Source organism: Indicator indicator, chromosome 13, assembly GCF_027791375.1.
Source record: "Indicator indicator isolate 239-I01 chromosome 13, UM_Iind_1.1, whole genome shotgun sequence".
Lineage (NCBI taxonomy): Eukaryota > Metazoa > Chordata > Aves > Piciformes > Indicatoridae > Indicator > Indicator indicator.
In genome coordinates this window covers 24,075,050-24,097,688 of record NC_072022.1, presented here as the reverse complement: position 1 = coordinate 24,097,688, position 22,639 = coordinate 24,075,050, and the positions used below count along the sequence as shown (strand labels likewise).

The following is a 22,639-nucleotide window of genomic DNA, read 5'->3' as shown; positions in this document are numbered from 1 at the left end:
TGTGTTTTCTTTATAAGGATTTAAAACAGCTTGATAGCTTGTGATGGCAATAAACATATTTTTCTCTTAATTTTCAAAGCTTCAGCATTTTATATTAGCAAATAGGAAGCATGTGATCACTTTGCTTTAGTGTTCTGTGTTCTGCCTAGTGCATTTCTAGAAGCTTTGCCTCTGATCCCAATCTCAACCTCTTTTTTTTCACTCATTAACACTATTAGTCACCCAATTAGTCACCTGATTATCTTAAATTAGTGCTATCAATGGATATGTTTGTAGATCTGAGTTTGAAATGTCATGTTTCTGGCAATGCTCTGCGCTAATTATTCAAATATCTCTGTTAGGTGGAGGATGACTTGATGCAAAATGCCCTCCTTTTCCTTCCTCACATCGAAATCTAGGAATTCCAAAGGTTCTTGATACTGCCAGAATTGTTGTATGCAATTTTACTTAAAATAGATTTGGGAGAAGCCTGATAATCAGAATTGGCCTACCAAGTGCAGGTTTGTTAAGTCATCTCTGATGTTCACCATTTCGGGTGCAGACTCAGTCATGTCCATGCACTTTCTTCCTGCTTGTTCTGCCCAGCCTGCCTCCACCCCAGGACTCACTATCCATGTTTTCTCCTGGCACATAACTGGGCAAACATGCATTTTATGGGGCCTGAAGGAGAAATCGAGCAGCTGGGAGTGTGCTGCAGGATGCCAGAACCATTCGCATCCTTCATAGCCAGGCCAGCGCCTGAGGTGCCTGGCTTTAATGAAGCTGCTATGTCATTTACAGCAGGGGCTGTCCATTGCCATGCCATGGGATTTCTATCCTACAAAATAGATTAAGCTGGGAAAAGATTTTTCATTCCATATTTGCACTCTTTGACAGCGTCTTATTTCTGGACTTCATCAACCAAAAGCATAAAAGAGGTAAGATGGGAGCTGTTAGCCTTGGCCTCCACTCTTCTTCAGGAGGAGATATTAATCTGTTTAAGTAAGATTTGTGTGTAATGCAGCTTGCAAGACTAGTATTCTCTAGTCAAGAACTTGGATATATATTTACAGACATTCATTGTGACTCATCAAGTAAATCATACTCATTTTCCAAATTAGCACTGTATGCCTATCAAATATGTACTTTCCAGACAGCTGTGGTCCATTAAATATATCATTTTCTTTTTAAGGAAATTAAAATTCAAAGTTAAAATGAAACTTTGGTGCAAATTTATAGCAAAAGGAGATTTGAACATTTTTTCCAAGAGAGAAATGTCAAGATGGTAGGTTGTTTTGACCTGAGTAAGTGTTTGTTATAAGACAGGTGTAAATGGAACCCCTTAATATTTTGTTCTCCTTTCATAGGTCCCAGTAATGTAATTTTTGCTCTGATGGATGATGGGAGAGGAGAATCATAGGGTCCTTTAGCTCAAGCTTGAAAACCAGAATAGGCTCTGCAGTTTTGTTATTTGACATAATAGATATGACAGATGCAACTAGTTGGAAGACTCTAAAGGTTCAGTGCATTTTGCATATGACACATACTGATTTGAATCACCCATCTGTGCTTCCAATGACGTGCACTAATTGTTCAAGACAATGGGGTATCAGACTATTACATAGGTGTAATGCTACACAGCATGTTCACTTTAATGGGAGCTTATAGATTCAATTCTTCCTATCTGCATGGAATGAATTCCACACAAAAATTAGCAATGAACTGGTGAGCTTTATAAAAGTACAAAATTGATTGTGTCAAAAAATGGAATACAAACATTTTGCTGTTTCATGTGAGATGTGTACTTCTCACCACCTCTCTCTGTCTAATTCTAATTTCTGGAAACTGGGAGTGGCATTGCACTCCAGATTCACACACAGGAGTCACCCTGTAGCTGAGCCAATTCTCTAAACGCCCGTTGTGTATTGAGGAGAGATGGTGTAGGAGTGCACCAATGTTCCTGGTGCCTGCAGAATGATATCATACCCTGATATAGGTGTCTACATTAGGGTATGATCTCATTCTGTTGACCACACTGGTTGTGTTATGTGCACGGTCCTTGTTTATTGAAAAGTCTATTATCAATGTGTTTTTAGACTCCTAGCTCTCATGTGGGGAACTGCATTTAGTCTTTAAAGCTTATAACTCCTAATCTAACTCTTACCCTTGAATTTGGAAAACCCACTGTAGGACTTAAATCACTGATGAAATGCCAGGGCATTCTGGCTTGCTCTCATCATGGCATAAATTGCATCATTCATCAATGGTACCAGTGAAAGACACAGACCCAGAGATTGGCACCTTATAAAGCAAAGGTTATATTGACACTGCAAAGGTTTTGTTTGCAACATAGGACAGGCTCTTTGAGTAGCTGGAAGCTAGTTATTGTGGAGTTAGTCCCAGCCCTTCAACTGAATTACAACCATTACTGAAATTTAAGTTCTGTGTGTGGTATTCAGACTACAGGAAAGCCAACTGCTGTCCCTCATGCAGCTGTTGTTGGGAAGCAGCCTACTGCAACGAATGGCTGTAGTCTGCTAGGATTCACAGCATGGTGGAAATCTGCAAAACTCAGAAGTTATACTAATGACAAGTGATGGGTTGGGACAAAATCAGAGGTTAAGCTGGAAGGCTTGCAGGGAAAAGAATGGCCAAGGAAGAGTCCTGTAACTTCTATGAACACAGTTCCAAACTGAGGACACAGCCTAGCTCAGCATGCAGACATCTAGAACCTCAACCAAAACCTGAGTAAATCTTAACTTTACATATATATTTTTTATTTAGTTATTCTAGTTTATTAAATTTTAAACAATTATTTAGTTATTCTAGTTTATTAAATTAATTTACAAACTGTACTTTTAATTTACAAATAATACTAACTGGAAGGGTGGTCCTACTGCCTTACATTGAAGCATAAATCAACTGCTTTTTAACACTTTCTGACAATATAAAGCTATTAAATTGCTTTCTGTTAAATGAAGAAATTAATTCAACAAACTTCATTTCATTCATGCTTTGTCTATATAGAAACCTGATTATGTCTATAATTGTTACTTCAAAAAAGTTCCTTTTCTTTTATTTGAAACTGTTCTGTCTGCATCTGTTCTTTCTCCATCAGATATACTGAAATTGTACACATTAAATCCCAAGAGAAGGAGAATTATTTTTAACTCCGACACTAGCAAAGAATGTAGAAGTCATTGGTGCCCATATACATTTCTAAAACTTTCTGCTACCTCTAAATCACAAAATTAATATACATTTAGCACATCTATATGTCTGAAGGCATGAGTTAAAAGCTCTCAGAATCTATTGAAGTTAATTGGATTGTTCCCATTTGTCTACATTAAATATCCTGCATCTAGTTTAGTTAATAATTTCCTAGCTGAAGATCTGGAATGTATCTAACATTGCCAAACCTGTATTGAATCCACAATGCTAACAAACTATAATCTTAAAGGAAAAGGATAAATTTTAAATCGTACCTCCTAGTATGGAAGCTACTCATTACTGATGCTGAAGTGAAAACAAGAACAAAGATTACCTGTACTGTTGGGTCCATAAGGAAAAGCAGTCTTTGCTGCTCCACAGCAGCAGGCTGTTAGCACTCCAATACAGAAATAACCTTCCTTTTCCCCAGTTTGTTTGGTGGTTTCTTAGTCTAAAATATTGTTCTGGTGCCAGTAGTTTGCTATACTTGCTGTAGGCATTCATTCTGCTCAGTAGGAAAGGGGCTTGGGTGACTGTGATATCTTCTTGCTGACTTCAGTTGAGTTGGGAAAGGCTCCTAAGGACTGCTCAAATATTCTCAGAAATATTCCCGATGGATTTGTTTACTTTCTACACAGAAGGTATTCTGATCATGTCAGAAACTACTCTTAAACCTTGATAATTGTCACTGAGTTAAAGTGAGTATAAAGTCACTAAATGTCATGTATCTAGGTGTTAGACAATGCCATATTTCATTTGTCTTCTGATTTGTTGTCAAAAGGACTCATGCATGAAACCATGGACCATCATTATAATTTAGTAGTTCATACTGTTTATATAAATTCTCTAGATTTGCTTGGGAAAATAAAGTACCTTTTAGTCCACTGGGGTCAGATTAAAAAAAAAAAAAAAAAGAAACATAACTCAGTATAAAATCTCTGGTAACTGTCATCCTAAGCAAGTAGATTTCTGAGAAGGGAAACAAATAAAGCCAGAAGTGAGAGTACCTTTTGTCCAGGGCTGAGAAATGTTATGCTTTTATCTGCTGTGCATTTTTTTTGCTGTCCTCCAGAGAGCATGCTTATTGTCAGCAGATAAAGAATCAAAAATGTCATATCATCCCAAACCCATCAACTCTCACCTAAATGGCTGTTGTGAAAATGGAAGCAAGGGCTACTCTGACATTTTGCTCTTAAATTTCATATACTTTTTGTAAAGAATATATTGTAGTCCTAGACTTGACATTTTGTAAACCTGTTTTATTTGGATGATCATTTTCTGTTCACCAGCTTCTGTGTTAAGGTGTTTAATTATTAAACAGTAAGCACGAAGGCAGAGTTTCTACTGGGGTTGGGAAGCTTCAGTCCATACAGGAGTTGACAGTCACTGTGTAAATATGTGGTCCCAAGTATCACTGCCTGTCTGTAACCTCTACTAGATTCAAAGTGATGTGCTGATTTCCTTTCATGCTCCATTCAAGATAAGGATTTTATCTATCCATTTGGGAATCCTTAATATAACATGCAGAGCAAGTCAACTGTAGTTTCAAAACAAGAGCCATGCTAATACTGAAAACATGTCAAAAGGAAAATGATTTTTCCTATGACAAGTATTTGATCCCACTAATCTTCAGCTGCTGGCTGTGCTGTTCTTGTTTTGTGACTGCTCCAGTGCTGAGATGTTTTGAGTTTTCCTGCCTAAAATTATGCTCTTCTAAAAATACAGTATGCAAATAGGAGAAAATAAGTGAAGCCAGGCACTTTCCTTCTGACAGCCTTTTACATAAATGATGCCCTCTCAGTACTCCCATCACTGTTTCTCAGAGCTATGCACTTTGATTCTGTCAAAAGGTGTGGTAATGAGAGCAGATATAATTATGTTTCTAAAAGCTGGTGACTACAGTCACTATTAAATAGTCTTTTAAGGATGCTTTGAAAGCTCTGAGTAGTGGAGAAACATTTAACTTGAAGTATCTTTATCCTGTTTAAGATTCAAGTTAATGGACAGACTGTAGTTCTGAATATCAGGTTATTAGTATCAGTATTAATTATATTTAATTTATTTGTATTTATATGTCAGTAAAGCCTAGGGCTTCAAATCTGTAGGAGGAAACTCTCTGTGTTAAAAAGGCACATAGGTGAACCTGCCTGTTAACACATATATAGCCATAACTAAAAGAAAATAATCTATATTTATCTTCTGGGAAAAAAAACTTTGTCGTATGAATATTTAAAAATATTTAAATACGACCATCCATCCAGATAGATGTAAGGAGTCAGAAATACTATCTCTGCCCTTGACATTACAAGAGACAAACCTGGGTATGATAACAAGAACAAGGAAACTCTCTGACTCAGGTACTAGCATCAGCATTAGATGAGTGGGAAGTTCTGTCCAAAGCTGAAGACAAGCCTTCACAGTTATGGAGGATGCAGTTCTGCCTAATTTAGCCTGCTGTGGGTGACTTGACACACATGATGTCTAAGTTGATCACTATAGAATCAGATTTTCCTTGCACTGCACGAAACACAGCAAAAAATGCAGTGATTTGGATTTAATATGATGGAATTGAAAAGTTGATCCACAAGGTGCTTTGCCTATAACTTCCTGCCCCTCTCTGCCTGCTGAGTGCAAGGAGGAGCTTGGATTGCAATTAGCTATTCAACACAAAACTGAATGAAATGAAGAAATTCAGCTCTGTCAGGCAGCTGGAGAATTTTTACTGATAGCAGCTCATTTAGAAAATTGAGAAAATGCCACTTGTGCATTATTTATGATCTCTATGGTATGCAAGAGCATACCATATGGATTTCTGGATGGCAAGATGCTGCACAGGTTGCAGTGGTACAGTGAATTATGCAGAGCTCAAAGCATGTGGCTTAAAACCAGAGGACATGAAGTACATTGAGGAGAGGGGTGGGAGAACTTATTTAATTCCAAACTCTATATGAAAATATTATGCACAATTAACTTGATTTTCTCTGCAATGTTCAATTACATGGTTACATGAAGACCATTTTGCTCTGCTATTTAGGCTGTGAAACTGGGTCTCGAGAGAGCTGGACTGTATGCTCAGCTGTGCCATAAACAAAACTATATAGCTGGTGTAACACCAGCCCCTGCAGTTGCTAGGGTTGGTTGGGGAGAAGGATTTTCCAGCTGAAGGCAAACTGACAAGAGTTTGGCCCTGGCAGAAGAAATTACGTGTGCAAGAATCCCAAAGCTCTTTCACCTGCTGACACTGCTGTTCTGGGTTACTTTCTTTCCAGAGGGAGATATGTGGGGACAAGATTACAAAAGTTATTTGTCCAGTTGTTTTGGGGCTGAGAACAGAAATGACAAGGAAACAAATGACAATGAAACAAAAAAAGAAGATGGATTTTTAATTTTTTTCTTTTTAAGTATAGTTTTAATCATATTTTGGTTTTAAAGTTAAGAGGTAGAAGAGAATGCTTTGTGATAACCTTGTTGTTGTGCATGACCCACCCTACCTTTCTGAAACAAAATAACACAGGAAACAAACAAACAAAAACCAACCCACAAAAGCAGCAAAAAGAGAGCAAACCTTACCAGTTTTACCTGAATTGATGATGGTTTTCTCAGCTGCATCTCTTTGTGTCTCCTTATATGAAGGATGCACTTATTGCATCTTGACTTGCACTACAGAGATCTTTGGAAGAAAGTGAAGATAAATGTTGATATATTGATGGCAATTGCAAATCTTCCTCTTGAAACAAAATGTTTGGATCTTAACATTACAAACCTTCAGTTCTGTTGCATGAGATAAATATGATCTTTCTTTTCAAGCTCGTGGTCTAAACCAAGTTCATATCTTCCTTAAATTCAGGAAGGAATTTAGTTATGCAAACCGTAGAAAATGAATGCAGAGTTTTATTTGTATGTACACAGATGAAAAGCAATGCATTTATAAAAAGGAAAATTTAATTTCATCACAGAGCTATGGTAGTATTTTCAAGAGATTGAAATTCTATTTGTTGATTAGATTTATCCACAGAATAACTGAGGTAAGTTAGAAATCTGGGATGCTTGTTCCTGCTTAGCCTTTACTCCTGATTTGACCTCCTGGCCCAGTTGCAAAGAGGAGCAGTTCTGTTAATGGTAGTGGATCTATCTTTATATTATTAGGAGATTTAGCCTGTTGACTTCAGACAACTTACTCAGAGGCTTAAAGTTAAGCGTGAGCATAAGTCTTCATTAGGATCTGTATTGCAGTCATTACCTGTAGAGAGAGGGAATTGATTCAGGATTGAAAAGCTCAGGTGGTGGCACAGCTGTGTAATGTTGCATTCAATTCATTACAACAGTGTGTCACCCTGGAATATGAGTATCTGTAAAACAACATGAATTATTAATGTAAGTAAAATGTTAAAAGCTGCATGAACTTGTGCCACAAGCAAGTGAGGTGGCACTGGAGTGGTAAATGCTGATGATAACGGCCATATAACAGCTTACAAATTTCATTTTCCAGGTCTGCTACCTACCTATCCCTCAACTCTGGAGCCGTTTACTCCAGCAGCAGTGTTCCTGGTTAACAGCTTGGGCTCTGTTTTTCTATGTCAACCTTGGCCTCTTTGTGGCAATCTTGGTCTCTGCAAAACATCCTTTTCCTCATGCCTAATTCCAATGGGTGGGACAAGCATTTGGTCAAGCAGTGAAACTGGCTGTGTAGGGAAGTGGTGGAGTTGCCATCCCTGGAGGTGTTAAAACAAAAGTGTAGAGATGAGTGCTTCAGGACATGGTTCAGTGGGTACGGTGGTGTTAGGTTGATGGCTGGACTTGATGATCTTAGAGGTCTTTTCCAACCTTAATGATTCTGTAACAGCTACTACTTCACCCTAAATGTCTAGTCATTTCCTTACTTTCACTGGAAAGAAAATGAATGAATGACTTTCACTCTCTCCCCTCTCCAGTGTAATTTCCTCCTCCCCCCATCAGCTAAAACAGAAGTCAGAGTGGTTCAGAAGCTATTATGAGTAGAATAGTTATCCACTGAATTGCTTCCTCCATGTGCTAAGTATACTCCATACACAAGCTAAGTTTTCATTGTAACCTTAGAAGGATTAGCAAGCAGCTCCCCATGGATATAAGCTTTATTTTATGGAATTTTATTGTATTTTGTATTTTGTATTGTATTTTATGGAAAATCAGGAAGAAAGTACCTGTGCTATCTTTGAACCTGGCAAATCTCATCCACCTGAGTGGTACCACTGTGTCTGTGCACTGCTGTACTGATCAGGGTGGAGCAGAGCTTTATCCATCCTCTGGCAGGATGCTGTCAGGGTGTGCAATGTAGGCAGACATCCAGAAGTGTGAGGTGTGTGTGCTGTGTGCATTGTCAGGGTTGAACTTGGCTGCTGTGAGGATGGGCTGCAGGGGACCGTGGCTCACCCAGTGAGCTGTGCTGATCCACATAAGTACAAGGACTCCATGAAAGGCATATCACATAACCTAAGCTTCTAAAAAGGAAATTGGATTTATAGAGTTGCAAAGGCAATGAGATTTAAAGAGAGCCTGAAATGAAGCTTCATTTGGGCTGCTCTCCACAGGACAAGTGAACATAAAGTGCCTTCACCTCTGAGAATACATAGACTTTCAGGCTCCACCTAAAACGGGAAGCACGGGGGTGAAATTCTATCTCCATTTCCAGATTCTAATCTCATTTAAATTCACACAGATCTAGTGTTCAGTAATGAAACTCCTTCAGATTTAAGGGAAATCAAGATTCAGCCAGTGTGATTAATCTTGTGAATAAAAAGGTTTGGGATTAGACATTCTTTCTGTGTGACACTTTAGCAATGTGCTGTTATAAAAGACACAGCAGGAGTTAGTCTTGAAGTGTCAGAATAGCTTCTTTAGTGACAAAGCATTTATACATGTAAATTTTCAAAGAAAGCTGGCAGCCCTTTTGTGGGTTCAATTTGCACCTGTCATTCACTTGCAGATGCAAATTTGAGTTACTTGCAGCTCTAATTACAGTGCTTGATTGTCATCACAAATCAGGTAGTAGGATGGGAAGCGCTGAGGTTTGTGCCATCTTTTGTTGTTAAAACATGAGTGCAAATGTTATCATCAAAAAGCAAATTCGACCAGGGCTTTGCCCTGCTGATAAGTACAAATATTACAAAGTACAATATGGAAATGAAAGGAATTTAAATGGGAAAAATAACAAGGAGGGGAGTGAGCATGTGGTGAAAGCGAGACAGTAATAAGAAAAAATACAAAGGAGGTTGTTTTGTCTTTTGCAACGAAGTATGATAATAGAGATTTTTTTTTCAGTTAAGTGTTTCTTAAGACCCAGCTGCCATTTGTACCTTCCAAACCTCTTTTCTGTAAAGAGTTGTAGTTTTCTATTTTTGCTGGCAGCTTTCTACTTTTCAAATGAAAGAAGATGATTTTATACAGTTATTCATCAGATAGCTATTATGCAATTCGTCATTACATTTATAGGAAAAATTATTATATAGCAATGTTTTAATTTCAACATAGAAGAATTTGATTTTTGAATTCACTTCACTGAAAATGTTGGGGTCTGAAGATTGTTAATTATAACTCATAACTGATTTCTTCTAAATTAAAAAGAAGAGATAGGTACAACATGTTACTGTGCCTCAGCTAACATCTGCTACACAGTTTTGGTTTTATGTTTGTTTGTGCCTTTTTTTTTCCCCCTTTTTTTTAAGCTGGAGGGTCTGTTGCATAAGGACAGCTGAAATAACAAAGGATTGGTTATTTTCTATTTGGATCTGAGGGTAGGGCTGAAAAGGTGAGGCAGTTTCACTTCATAGATCTTCAATGCTCAATTAAAAAAATAAGGTAATCAAGAAATAACAATGAATGGATGGAAGCACTTAAGTAAATTTAAAGTGTATAATTGTATGTAATGTGCACCACCAGATTCCATGATGTTGCAGCCCACTTAGTGAATTTTTCTAATACCTGTGTTAGTTTTGCAGTCAGCCTTAATCTCATCTCTTTCCCTTTGTATTGAACAGACACCTTAACTCGAAGTGCAATTATTAGTAGAGAGATTCCTAAATTGCTAGATCCATGGAGTCTATTTAACCTAATGCAAAAGGTCCTTTATTTCATTCTCACTCTTCTCATTACTGAAGGAGAACATTTTGACCCAAACAATGGCTGTATACATAAGCACAGCTTTATTAAGTTTAGAGGATTTGCACTGTTGTTTCACAAAATGCTGTCAGCTCGCAGCATGACTTTTTTTGATGATGAATGGCTTTCCCAGGCCAAAGAGCTAATGACATCCACAGCTTCCATGCCTCCCACACACATGCAGTCCAAAAGGCCACAGATAATTTCTGCCGAATCAAGACCATAAAGAGAGAATTTATAATCAGCTTTAATGTATTTGGGAGCGAAAGTACCTTAGTCCATCAAAGGGAATGATAAACCCAAGAATTAATATGGCTGGACTTTAATTATTTCTGAGCACATAATTATTCCTTAGCTAAGTGGACAGGAGATTTGCTATTTCTCCTCTTCTGAGCACAGGAAAGCCATCTGCAAAAATGCAGTAGTCAACTGTCTATATTTTAAAATGAATCATGTTACTTCCTTAGCATTGATTGCAATACAAACAGAGTAAATATTTGAGTATCCCTTTAAATAATGTAAGAACTGTTTTTAAATGAAATGAGCAGAGAATCTGCTAGGAGTTCATCCTGCACACAGCATTCTTTTAGCTTTGGTAGCAAGACTATTCATTGCCTTTAGGAGACATAAAACGTAGTAATCGCTTCTTCCCCTTTTTAAACTGACTTAGGGGTCTGCTTTCCCATTAGCATTATTGAGAGTTATGGGTATGCAGCAACAGGAGACTAAACCTTAGAGTCTCTTGACAAGTAAATCATCTTCACATCAGCATTTTAGAGGCTTTACTATCCTTTTTCACCCCCTCTCCTTATTTATGGTACTTGATTAATTTGTTGATATTTATTACATAAACGTTAGCTAAAATTTAGGCCAGTACAATAAAGCAACATATTTATTTGAAGGCTTTTGTCTTAAACACAGTAAACCAGTCTTTTTGTAATGGATGCCTACTTTTGTTAAGCGGAATACTCAAAAGAGGAGGGATAAGTGAGCCTTTATGAAAGAGGAAGAGAAGCTACCATGGAACAACAGTGGAAAGCAATTGTGGGCAAAAGACTTCTGGCAATCATAATTCTGTGAAATCTGTACTGTTTTGTTTCATTGCCTCCTACTCCATCATGTCTTAGTATCTGTATTTAAAAAATAATTAGTTACTGTTACCTGAAAAGAATATTAAAAAGGTGAAAGAGCTGTAAAGAATCATATATTGAGCAAACAGTCAAGGCTAAAGAAATAAATCTAGCTGAGGGATCCATTTAATTTACAAAATCATAAACTTTCTGTAGACTGCTAATTCAAACCTGGAGAAAATAACTGAAAATTATACGTTGCCTAAGCAATTTCAGTCCTGATATATTTTTACTTAAAATGGCTACTGCTGTTATATTTTGTAGGATCTTTCCATATGATTTTATTTTGTTTATCTGATGGTGGTTTCAGCATGGTTTCCAGAGTAAGGACTTGGGACATCAGTCTTCATGATCATACAGACACAGTGATGCTGCTAGTCAATGTAGTCTGTTATCTAGAGAACAAAATGAAAATTACTACTGAAATGGGTGGAAGTCGAATCCAGGTCATCTCTTAATACTACTTTCATGAGTTCAGAAAGATTCTTCAGCAGGCATACATGAAACAGGCAACACAGAACATAAACAGTCAAGCTCAGGGCTCTGCTTCCTCTTTGAGGATTCAAGATTGAATCACTTGATGGTGCTCCATGCCATTTTGGACAGCCATGTGCACCATGGGGCTTGAGCTGGCATTTCTCTAGGGGATTTCAGAGCAATTTACAAATACAGATGAAGTTTCATGACATCCCTCTATGTATAGGGAAAGAACAGATAATAGATACACAGTTTCAGTCCCCATGCATGGGGACTAAACTCTGCTGTTGTTTCTAGACCTCAGGTAGCACTGTAACTCCAGGAAGCAGAAAATCTGTCTGAAGCATTTTGGTCTGTGTTTCTCTAAGCTAGATGTTGCTGAGAGATGGCCCATTATATTTACAGACTGGAGCAACTTTGTGGCAGGAATCTTGTTTTGTCTCTTTCTTAACAGAACACATGTTGGGTCTGCCACACGTCTCCATCAGGAATGCAATGTCCTACTTAGGAGCTGCGTCAAGCAGAGCCACAATACAAGAGTGCTGTGAGACAGATATCTAGGTGTATTAGAAAGCAATGTTTAATCTATGACAATGTAAAAATAGGTCATCCCCTTTGCAAAAGGAATTGTTGAGCCCTGGAACAGGCTGCCCAGGGAAAGGATTGAGTCACCATCTCTGGAGGTATTTAAGACTTGTGGATGGTGGACTTAGTGACATGATTTAGTGGTGAACTTGGCAGTGTTGGGTTAACAGTTGGACTCAATGTTCCTAAAGGTCTTTTCCAACCTAAATAATTCTCTAAATAAGGAAGATGGTCTAATTTTTTGGGTGGTTTTCAGAGAAACTCCTAACTGTATAAATACCAAAACTACTTGGGTTATTTGTAATAGCTAACCCTGGTTATGCTTCACCATATTGTAAAACTGGAGATAGTATGAGATTGATCATTTGCTTTGAGATGTTTGATGCAGAGTGTGGCTACTTGTAAGACCTGGAACTATGATCTACAAAAAGTACCTCCCAAAGGCCAGTAATTACAAAAATATAACATTCATTGGCTTGCCTTCATCCAGAAAAGAATTTGCCTCTCCCTGTGCAAGTTATTTGGAGAAATGCTGTTTGTTTTTCCAGTTGCTAGTTTCTGGTGACTTTAAAAATATTCCAAGATAACAAGAAGCCTTTCAAATGTGCACATGTACATACCTTTGGCTGTGTCTGGCTTTCTAGTAAGTACATAGCTCTTAAGTTCATTCTTCCTGCTCACAATGCTGAAAACCCACTGTGGAATTATTATTCTTTGCATACATCTTTTACTTTTCTGGTTTTATCCTTTTGGAAATAAAGTTGCTGTGGTAGGAGAATGATGGGCATCAAGACATTTGAATGTGTGCATTTGGACAGGGTCACATTATCTGGAGACCATATATTGTAAAGATTATATTCAGGGCTTGTATTAAGCTATAGCATCACCGAGGCTCTGTACTAAACAGAGTGATTGTTGCAGGTATGACTATAAAAATGCTTGTGTCTAATTTCTGATGTATAATTCTAGTGTTCTGTATTTAGAATTACTTTAAAACTGTACTCCTGCCTCACGCAGTAATTAAGGTATTCAGTTTTGGGGTTTTGATAATATGGTCCAGGTCCTACATCCACAGTTAAAATTTCATGGTGTCTCTGTTTTTCAAAGCCATGCACCTGGTACAAACATTTAATGAGTTTTATGTTTTTTTAAATGCATTACTCAAATACATGGTATTTTGCCTACAAATGACAGGTTTAATGCTGAATGACTAATATTCTGTAAAATAACAGAGATAGAGAGCTTTTTAAATACAAATGTTTTAATACTCCATAGTGCTTATAGTTAATGCATGTCTCTTGCCTGCATTTACTGCAAATATCAACACATACTGTTCATCTCTTTTTTGTTGTGGTTGTTTTTTGTCTATTGCTATTTTATGCATGAGAAAGTTCTTGTTTTCTACTCTGTGCTTGGCTGGCTTTTTCTTTTTTTTTTTTTTTTTTTTTTTTTTTGTGTTACTTAGTCCTGTGTTCGTACTGATTGCTTTTTTGCATGCAAATTACAGAATGTCATGGAAATGAGAGAGCTCTGAAAAAAAAGGAAAGATAATGCTGAGTTCCAACTGTCTTTTGTTTGTGCGTAAGTGTGTAAAATATATGATGTGGAAATATTTTCAGAATGGCCTTTGACTTTCCTTCTGGTGTATATTTTTATTACTCAGTAAAGGAGTGGGCATTTTTCCCATTGGAGAATATCATGAATCTATTAATACTTATTAATGCTACAGGTTCCGGGCATGGAAGAGTTTTATCTTGACAATTCCTTTACAGAAATAAGGGATTTATGGCATTGTGTGTCTTGCCCAACTTATAACTTCAATTCCATATTCAATGCCACTTCAGTACACTGTGTGTGAAACCCTGGCCCCACTGAAATCAATGGCAAAACCCACTGTCTTCAGTTGGTCTGGGATTTTGCTCTTGTTTCTAGTTTACATATGGATTTTCATGTTTCTTTACAAATATCTCAGCAGGTAGTCAAAGGTTTCAAGGGAATCTACAATTCTATTGAAAAGAGAATGTAATGAGTGTGTCAAATTAAAAAAAAAAAAGAAAAGAAAAAAAAAAGCCAAACCCATGCTTATCTTTGTAAAGCATGAGCTTAAATGATTGAACTTAGAAATGTGAATTAGCATTTCACAGAAAATATTATTTAAACCAACTGTCAAGCCATTTATTAACAACCTTATTGCACCAAATGCGAGAGGTAATTTGGCAGTTCTTGTCTCTGCTATTCCTAATAACAAAACCAAGAAAAACCAATTAAATTAAGTTTGTGGTGGGTATGCTTTTAGTAAACAAGCTTTGATTCTTCATTTAAAAACAATAAAGCACTGGGCACTCTTTGATTCTCGTGCTAGATGTTTCTAATAGCCATACCCCCTAGGGAAGCTTTGCTGTAATGTTTGATAAAAGTAATGAAGAATTGGTTGTTATAAACTAAGATTTCCCTCCCTGCCAATGTTTTTCTTGAAACACCCATGGGGATTTAATATTCACTGTTTTTTTCCTCAGTCTTGTATATTCTTGAATTGTCTTTTTTCCTCCATTTTCTCCGTTCTCAATCCTAGGTCCCCTTACAAAGAAACAGACAGATGATTTAGGTGATAATGACGGTGCTGAAGATGAAGGTATTTTTTTGCCGCCAAACTGATTTGCATGACAAGGATCCCTGAAAATCTTTTTTCTCCCCTCTTTTTTTGACTTCTTGTCTTCTTTTGAAGAGTTCTTTCTTTTTTTTTTTTCTTTTTAATTCCCATTTTTGATGTGTTTTGTCTTCTTGCTTGTTGTTATATATATATATATTTTTAATTTTTTTAAAAGAAAGAATGTTGTTAAGTTCTACGTTTTGATACAAACCAGTAACAATATTTAAAGAGGAGGGTTTTTTGTTTTCTTGAAATGGAATTTTGATATGTTGCATCCCACCTTTTGACTGAATTTTGTCCATACTATTTAAACTAACACTCTTTTAAAGTTTCTCTGTACACCTTTTTGCATGTTTTCTAACCCTATGTATTTCACCAAGTACAAAGATGTTTCTTTTTTCACTGACCTCAGTTTGAGAAAAGTAAAAAATGTGTTTTATAAAAGGAAAAAATACAGGAAATTCTTAGAAAGTGTCTCTTAAGCAACTGAATTTCCCCAAATATAAATCCCTCTGCATTTACATTGTCATGAACAAATAGAAACAAACACAAGACCACTCCACCTCCTTGTAGAAGAGAAGTACCCTTAAAATGGCAAGGGCTCTTTGCAATTGGTGAGGCTCTGTGCAACACCAGTGACTTCAATGGAGCTAAATGATGTCTTCTACAGGAATCTGATCCCTTCTGTTTTCTACAGGCTTATAAAGATACCTGTCTGCTCGTGCTGACCCTTAGAACACTCTATTACCAAGTAAAATGGAAAGTTTGAAATGTCAAGCATATTTTTCTGTTTATGAATTGTGTCTGTTAATCATATAAGCTATGCAGATTTGATATTTTTTCAGGGCTATGAAAATGGTAACAAGGGGCTCTTTCTCCTGAGCAGTCTCATCCCTTCAAGTAGATGTGCTTCAAAATTCTGAATCTTAAACACGTACTTTGTATATTTTATGGTCAATGAGCAAAACAAATTACCATATAAGACCAGTAAAGTTGCCACTTGCTTCTCTGTTGATGTCTGGCTTTCTTTTTGCCAGATACCAAGATGAAGGTTAATTTGTAAACTGCAAGGCTCATAATTAAGAAATTTTTCATCACACAGAATATTAAGTGTTTTTTTCAAACATAGGCACGCATCTTAGCACAAAAGATGAAGGGAGGCAAATATGAACATTTAACTTCTTACCCTACAACTGAACAGAGATTTACAAGCAAACACACAATCTGATACATATCTGATTTATGATCCTCTGCTGACTGTGTGTGTTAAACATATGAAGGAAAGCCCACCAGTTGGTCCAAGATTTGAAAGAAGAACCTAACTGAAAATCTCCTCTGAAAGCTTTCATGTTATTCAGAACTAATTAAGTTAATTCTGATCCATTTAGGTCTAAGAGGCCAAGTCAGTTTTACATTAGTTCATTACAGAATATTGCAAGGGACATTCCTGTGTATTTTCCAAGACCTGTGATATTGAATTAGCCATCATAAAAGTTACTCTGTCTTGGTTTAACAATATGTTTTAAGAAACCATTTGAAACCTGGGTTATTCATCCAGTGGACCTTAATGACTCTCCTAAATTGCTGTGTAATTGCCAAGACAGATGCTAATGGCTTAACATTTGTTGAGTCCTTCTCTGCTTAGACACACTTAAAAGAGAATACTCAGTTTGCTGAAATTCAGCAGAGAGTGGTTGCTATCAGAAAGCAGTTTCATACTTAGAATCAGATGAGAGCAGGGATCTCAGTCTTTGGAGAGCAAGTGGCCATGTCAGAGAAAACCCGTCTCCCACACTGACAATTATAGGAGAAGGAGAAAGGACTGTAAGAACCCAGCAGTCCAACTAGAGGGGAAGAAATACATTTACAACACTAATAAATCTCTTTAATTCATAGGACTGGGATTAATTTTCTCTGGCATACAAGTGACAATTTTGTTCTCCTTTATGTGCCAACAGAAGAATACAGGCAGTAATTAGACTTTTACTGCTTCTGAGACTCACAGAGAGACAGGGCAAATTTAAATTTTTATGATCAGTAGAGACTGAAGGCTGCTGGGATGTCTGCTGGCTTAGTAGAAACCCTATCTGCTGAAGCTCTGTATTTCTTTAGTGAGGGAAGTGGCAGATGACCTGCATTTTCTGCCCTGGAATACCAGCACTTGTTGCATATGCAGAACTAAGGAGTTCACAAACTTCAAGTCATATGCATTTGGGTATGAATAGCAGGAAAAAGAAGGGCAAACCAAAAAGTCACCTTAGCTGTCTAGATTTCTGCTAGCCTGTCCATCAAACATATCCACCTATCATAGGTTTTACTCAAGACAAAAATCTGCAAAAGAATAGCAGAACAAAATAAAACAAATGTTAAACTGAAAGAATAACAAAATTAGTATATTAAGGAGACTGGGCTAATACATGGTGAAAAACAGCTGTGTGATGTAATCACTCTATATACACAACGACCAGTGACTCCTACAATGCCCAGGATGGCCTCTGTATTAAGAAATTTAGAGCTCCCATGCCTGTTTCTCCTGTTACAACTTTCCTGAAGAAAGATCTGCTTCTTGGATGAAATGTCTGGAAAGTATTCTGTATTATGTCACTCAAACATCAAGGTTTGATTAGGAAATTTCATTTTCAAAACAGTGTTCAATAATCCTACTCCCGTCTGCTGCTACATGCCACTACCACAGTATCGTGGTCCAAACCTTGCCAGCACCAAGCACTGGAATCAGTTATCAAACCTGGACCTCTGGTATGTGCTGCAACCAGTAGACCAGGCTTAATTAGATCATTTTTCATTTTTGTTTTCAAAAGACCCAAAGGCAGTAGTGCACATTACCAGCTAATGATCTGCAAATTCTGTTTAAAAAAAATGAAGGTGTTTTCAAATTCCATGAGTGCAAAATGTGCAAAAAGTCAGAAATTATATAAATGTATATTTTTTCCCCAGTCTGAATGCACTCTGGTTTCTGCTTAACCCTTTCACATCTACACTTGAAATTGATTACCTGTTTTCAATGAAGTATGGAACTACTTGAGCAAGCAGCAAAAACAAGAGTGGCCAAAGCACCTGCAATGAGTGAGGCTTTGCCTTTTTGCTAGTGGGGGTGGGTTTGCCCATGTGCTACGTGCAGGCAAGCAATATCTAGTTGAGATGCAAAATTTAACTTGAAGTTTCTCAGCAGTTGAATTAACTGTACCTTCCCCAGTCTAGATACAAGGCTTAGTTTAAAATTTAAAGTAAACTGTTTTAGTCTTAATATCTTAGTCTTAATTTTGGCAGGGTAGTAATGTAACTTGATTTAATTTGGCTATAGCATAACAAACAGTGGCTCTTTATTCACCCTCTGTTCTTCTATGCTAAAACCCTTAGCATGACTTCAAATACAGCAACACAAACCATTAATCAGCTATGTACTCAGGAACCAGAAGTGGACTTCTAGGTAGTTAGTGCTATACAAAATATCCATGAAGGATTGCTCACTCATGAATTCTTCTTATCCAGCATTCTGTCATACATCCCTCCGTCACATCAACCTGTCAATCTTAGATCCTTATTTAGTCCCCAGTTCTATTTGAACATCTCTCAGTGTTTAATGTATTCAGTCTCACAGCATCCCTCTGCAACAGAGGAATGCTATTATTCCATTTTTAGAAATGAGGAATACAGACTCTGGGTTTGAGGAATGCAGACACCATGCCCATAGTGAAGCAGAGAACAGACTACATGCCTCGGGAGCGAGGTCTGCAGCGTAATTGCTAGTTGTTTCTACTCTGCCCTTCTCCATTCCCATCTCTCCTGTGAAAAGGGAGACAGATTAGGAGCAGATGTTGCTGTTTGTTCACAGGCTGTAACTGTGATGATTCTGATCATTTAGTCTGATGCTCTGTCTTATATGGGCTATTTGACTTCATTGACTGGAGGAAGGTCTTGGTCCAGAGCATGTTTTAAATCAAAACAAACAAAAAACCACTCGAATTTGAAATTGCTAATGATGCAGAATGCATCTGCAAATCCCTTCTTATGCTTAACAGACTGTAGCATCATTGGTGCAAAAGAGCACATTTCAGAACTGAGGATCTTCTCCAAAAACCTCTATCAGTCCATTAGTATTAAAATAAACCTAGTTGCCAAGTTTAGCATTTCATCTGCTTTCGACTACTGTCATGGTAAGAAATAGGGGGAGAAAATCTTTCTGTCTGGCACTAGTGGTACATTTTTGGACTTCAAAGCTCAGTAAACAGCAGAACACATTTGTCTACCTTGCAAAGCAACCACATGCTCCAGCCTTAATTATAGCCTCTAATGAGTTCCAGCCAGGCTGTAGTAGCACAGATCCTGTGGCTTTGGATCTTAACTGAAACACACAGACATAGTCATGATTCCTGTCACCCATTCATGTTAGCTTTGTGACTCTGACTCCCAGGGACATATTCCAGTGTCACTTGTGTATTAATTTTTGCTGGTTATATTTTCCCTTTACACTGGGAACTTCACTTTAGATTACACTGAATTTTTGTGGTGGTATTTTTAACACTTGAAAATGTGCATAATAAAAATTCTGACAGACTTTTAATTTAAGCACCTCTTTAGGGCTCCATTGTACTTTTAGCACTGCCAAATGCTGCTTGTACAGTGATGAGTCTGTCAGCTTTTGCATTTCTAACTATCATCTTTTAATAATTTAAAATTGTTACCTAGCTGGCTAGAAAGTAGTCCTACCTAGGCTCCCTAGAGTAGTCCATCAAGGTCCTACTCTAATGAGAATCTGCTCCAGCTCCTTGCCTATGAAAGCTTGGGCCTTTTTGATCATGAGAATATGCATTCATATAGTGTTCCATTAGAATCTCAAATCACTTTCAGGTAAATCTAGTTGGAGAGTACACTAAATGATCCACTGATTTAACAAAACCAAAGAAATAAAGGAGAGAACTCCATTTGTCTGAACATTTGGTGGGTGCAGGCTCTATTTTAAAATATGAAACGTGTCTAGAACCCCTCTGCCACTCTTAACAAGAGGCCAATACTCACTGCAATAGTCTCAGGACATGTAGCTTATTAAAATAGCAGTCTGTCTATGAAGCATCATACAGATTTGAACTGAAAGGTCAATACTGTTAAAATCCCCCTGTTAGAATACTGTTAAAAGGTTTTCAAATGGTTAAGGGTGGCACGGATTGGTACTGTACTCTACTTAAATATTTTAGGACAAAATCTTCTGGAAGAACTACACCTGTATCCATATCATTTCTATGTGAGGAACACACAGGTTTTACACTAGCCAATCTAAAATTTTTCTGCTAATCTTACGTGGTTTTATGTTTGAAACCCAAGATTTACTTAATACTCTACATCAAAACATCACGAGTTCTTATTGACATTTATAATATCTCTCCTTGTGACATCTAAGCTATGCTAGTTGTATTTTTGTGCTAAGTAGGCTTTCTTCCTTTCCCATTTTCCTTGTTCCTTACAAATCCATACTTGCTAAGTCACATGGCCAATCCACATCAGCTTCAAATGACTGAAGCTATAATTATGTTTTCTTATATATGACAATTGTGGCTGGTATTCACAGGCAGACCTGGTTCCCTGGTGCGTGCTCTAAAAAACACAGAATAAAATACAGCCCTACTCCTAAATTGCCTGTAATTGTAATTAAGACCAGACATAAAAATTAGACACAACAAACATTGGATCAGTACAGAAGGAAGGAGATGATGAATATCATAATAAGAAAGCTCATGTGTATGTCACGTAAATAAGATCACTCTCTGCTATACAGTGAGATCTTCTTTATGAACTAGCAATTTAAAGCCAAACAAATCACAACACTCAAACCCTATCTTCTGTGTGAATAAAAAGTGAGCAGAGTTGAATTTGAGAAGGCTTTTGCACAGCACTATCTCTGTATATATCCTTGAAAATAGTAATGTCTGCTTTTTAATTAAAGCAACACTTAATAAAATGTAACATTACCCAACTAAATTGAATCAGTATATAAATCTACACTTGGCAGAAATGCCACATTTGTACCCCAATTCTTGAGGTTCCAAATGAGCTACTTCCACAAATAACTATTACTCTCCATCCATAAAGAACTATTAATCTGTGTGAGAAATTGTAACTACAATTTGCTGAGGCCACTCCAGCACGTGCACACGAAGGACTGCTAGCAGCCTGTAGGAAAGAAAGATTTTGCAAAGTATCTGAGTGCCAAAATCTCAGTTCTTTGTTGAGTTGGGCATTTTAATAAGCACTTCTGAAAACTTCTGCCACTTTTGAACCAATACAGAGTTTCTCCTCACAGAGTATTATCTTAATGCTTCCTCTATTTTTATTGTAAAGGTTGATAGTTTTCATGGGGGAACATTTATGCTCTTTTTGGTAGGAATCAATTCCTGATTATGGTATGATTCTTTTATCTCTTTCTTTGATCTTATTCTTTAATAACATCCACAAGTTAATAAGATCTCTACTTAAACAGTACTGTCCCAGCTGAATATTTGCACCTTTCAGATATTCCTAGCTATAGACTGCAATTAATATGAAACCACAGACTGTAAGACCAAAATGCAGGAATCTCTCTTCTTCACATGAAGAGCTCCAGAGCTGCTATAAAATCCATAATGCAAAGTGCCACTAGCCTCAGCTGAATGCTGCATAGCCTCACAGATGTCTCCAGTGCTAGATTACTGCCCAAGACTCACAAGCACATTTTTCTTTTGTAGAAGGTATTTCTCATAAGACTGAAGGCAAAGCATCATAAGGAAAATTCATCTTGCATGTCATCTGCCCTGACATGGCAGACAGGCAGAGCTGAAAATTAGTATTTCTTTGTCTGCAATGTTTACAAGATTATATTGGTAGGAAATAAGAAGGGAGGTATAGACAGAATTTACTCAGAGCATCACTTCTTTTATGCCAGATTTTATTCATGAATGTGTGCTTCCTGTCTCAGATAAAAGGTCACCCATTCTTTTCTAAATATTCCAATATTATTTTCCAGATAAACAGGCCAGTACTACCAGCACTTCATTACTGTTCGCAGTTGGTGCCCTGTAATTCTATGTAATTTTAATTAAAGAAGAATTCTGAGACAGTCTCCCCCTGTGCTACCACCAAGCATACAATTAACTGTGTACAATTTCTGCTGGGAACAGTCACACAGTGATTTCAGATTAATAATTTATTATTGCTTCCATATTTGTATCCAAAAAAAAAAAAAAAAGGGAAGCATGGGCTATGTGCAAACCATCTAGTGAAAACAGTATATGAATTTGAAAAGACTGCTTCCTTGGTGTAATTCTATCCTATGGACAATGAAGGTAAATAATCTCCTTAGCATCACACTCTGAAAATTGCATGTTGGAAAGCCCTTACTGTATGCTTGAGTGAGGAAAGCAATACAAGCAATTTCATGCACAACCTTTCATCATCCTTTTGGGCTTGAGTAAATGATTGTTCT

General features: G+C 37.2%; 1 protein-coding gene across 7 annotated transcripts in view; it reads left to right on the top strand.

Moving 5' to 3' along the window:
- Window positions 1–22,639, top strand: part of NLGN1 (neuroligin 1) — a 329,968-nt gene that overhangs the window by 95,871 nt on the left and 211,458 nt on the right. For 3 of the 7 annotated variants that reach the window (XM_054385696.1, XM_054385694.1, XM_054385693.1), the window contains one exon: window positions 15,088–15,147. The exons of the other annotated variants lie outside the window; for them this stretch is intronic. In XM_054385696.1, coding sequence (XP_054241671.1) covers window positions 15,088–15,147 — 60 coding nt within the window. The remainder of the gene's footprint in view (window positions 1–15,087; window positions 15,148–22,639) is intronic. 7 annotated transcript variants of the gene reach the window in all.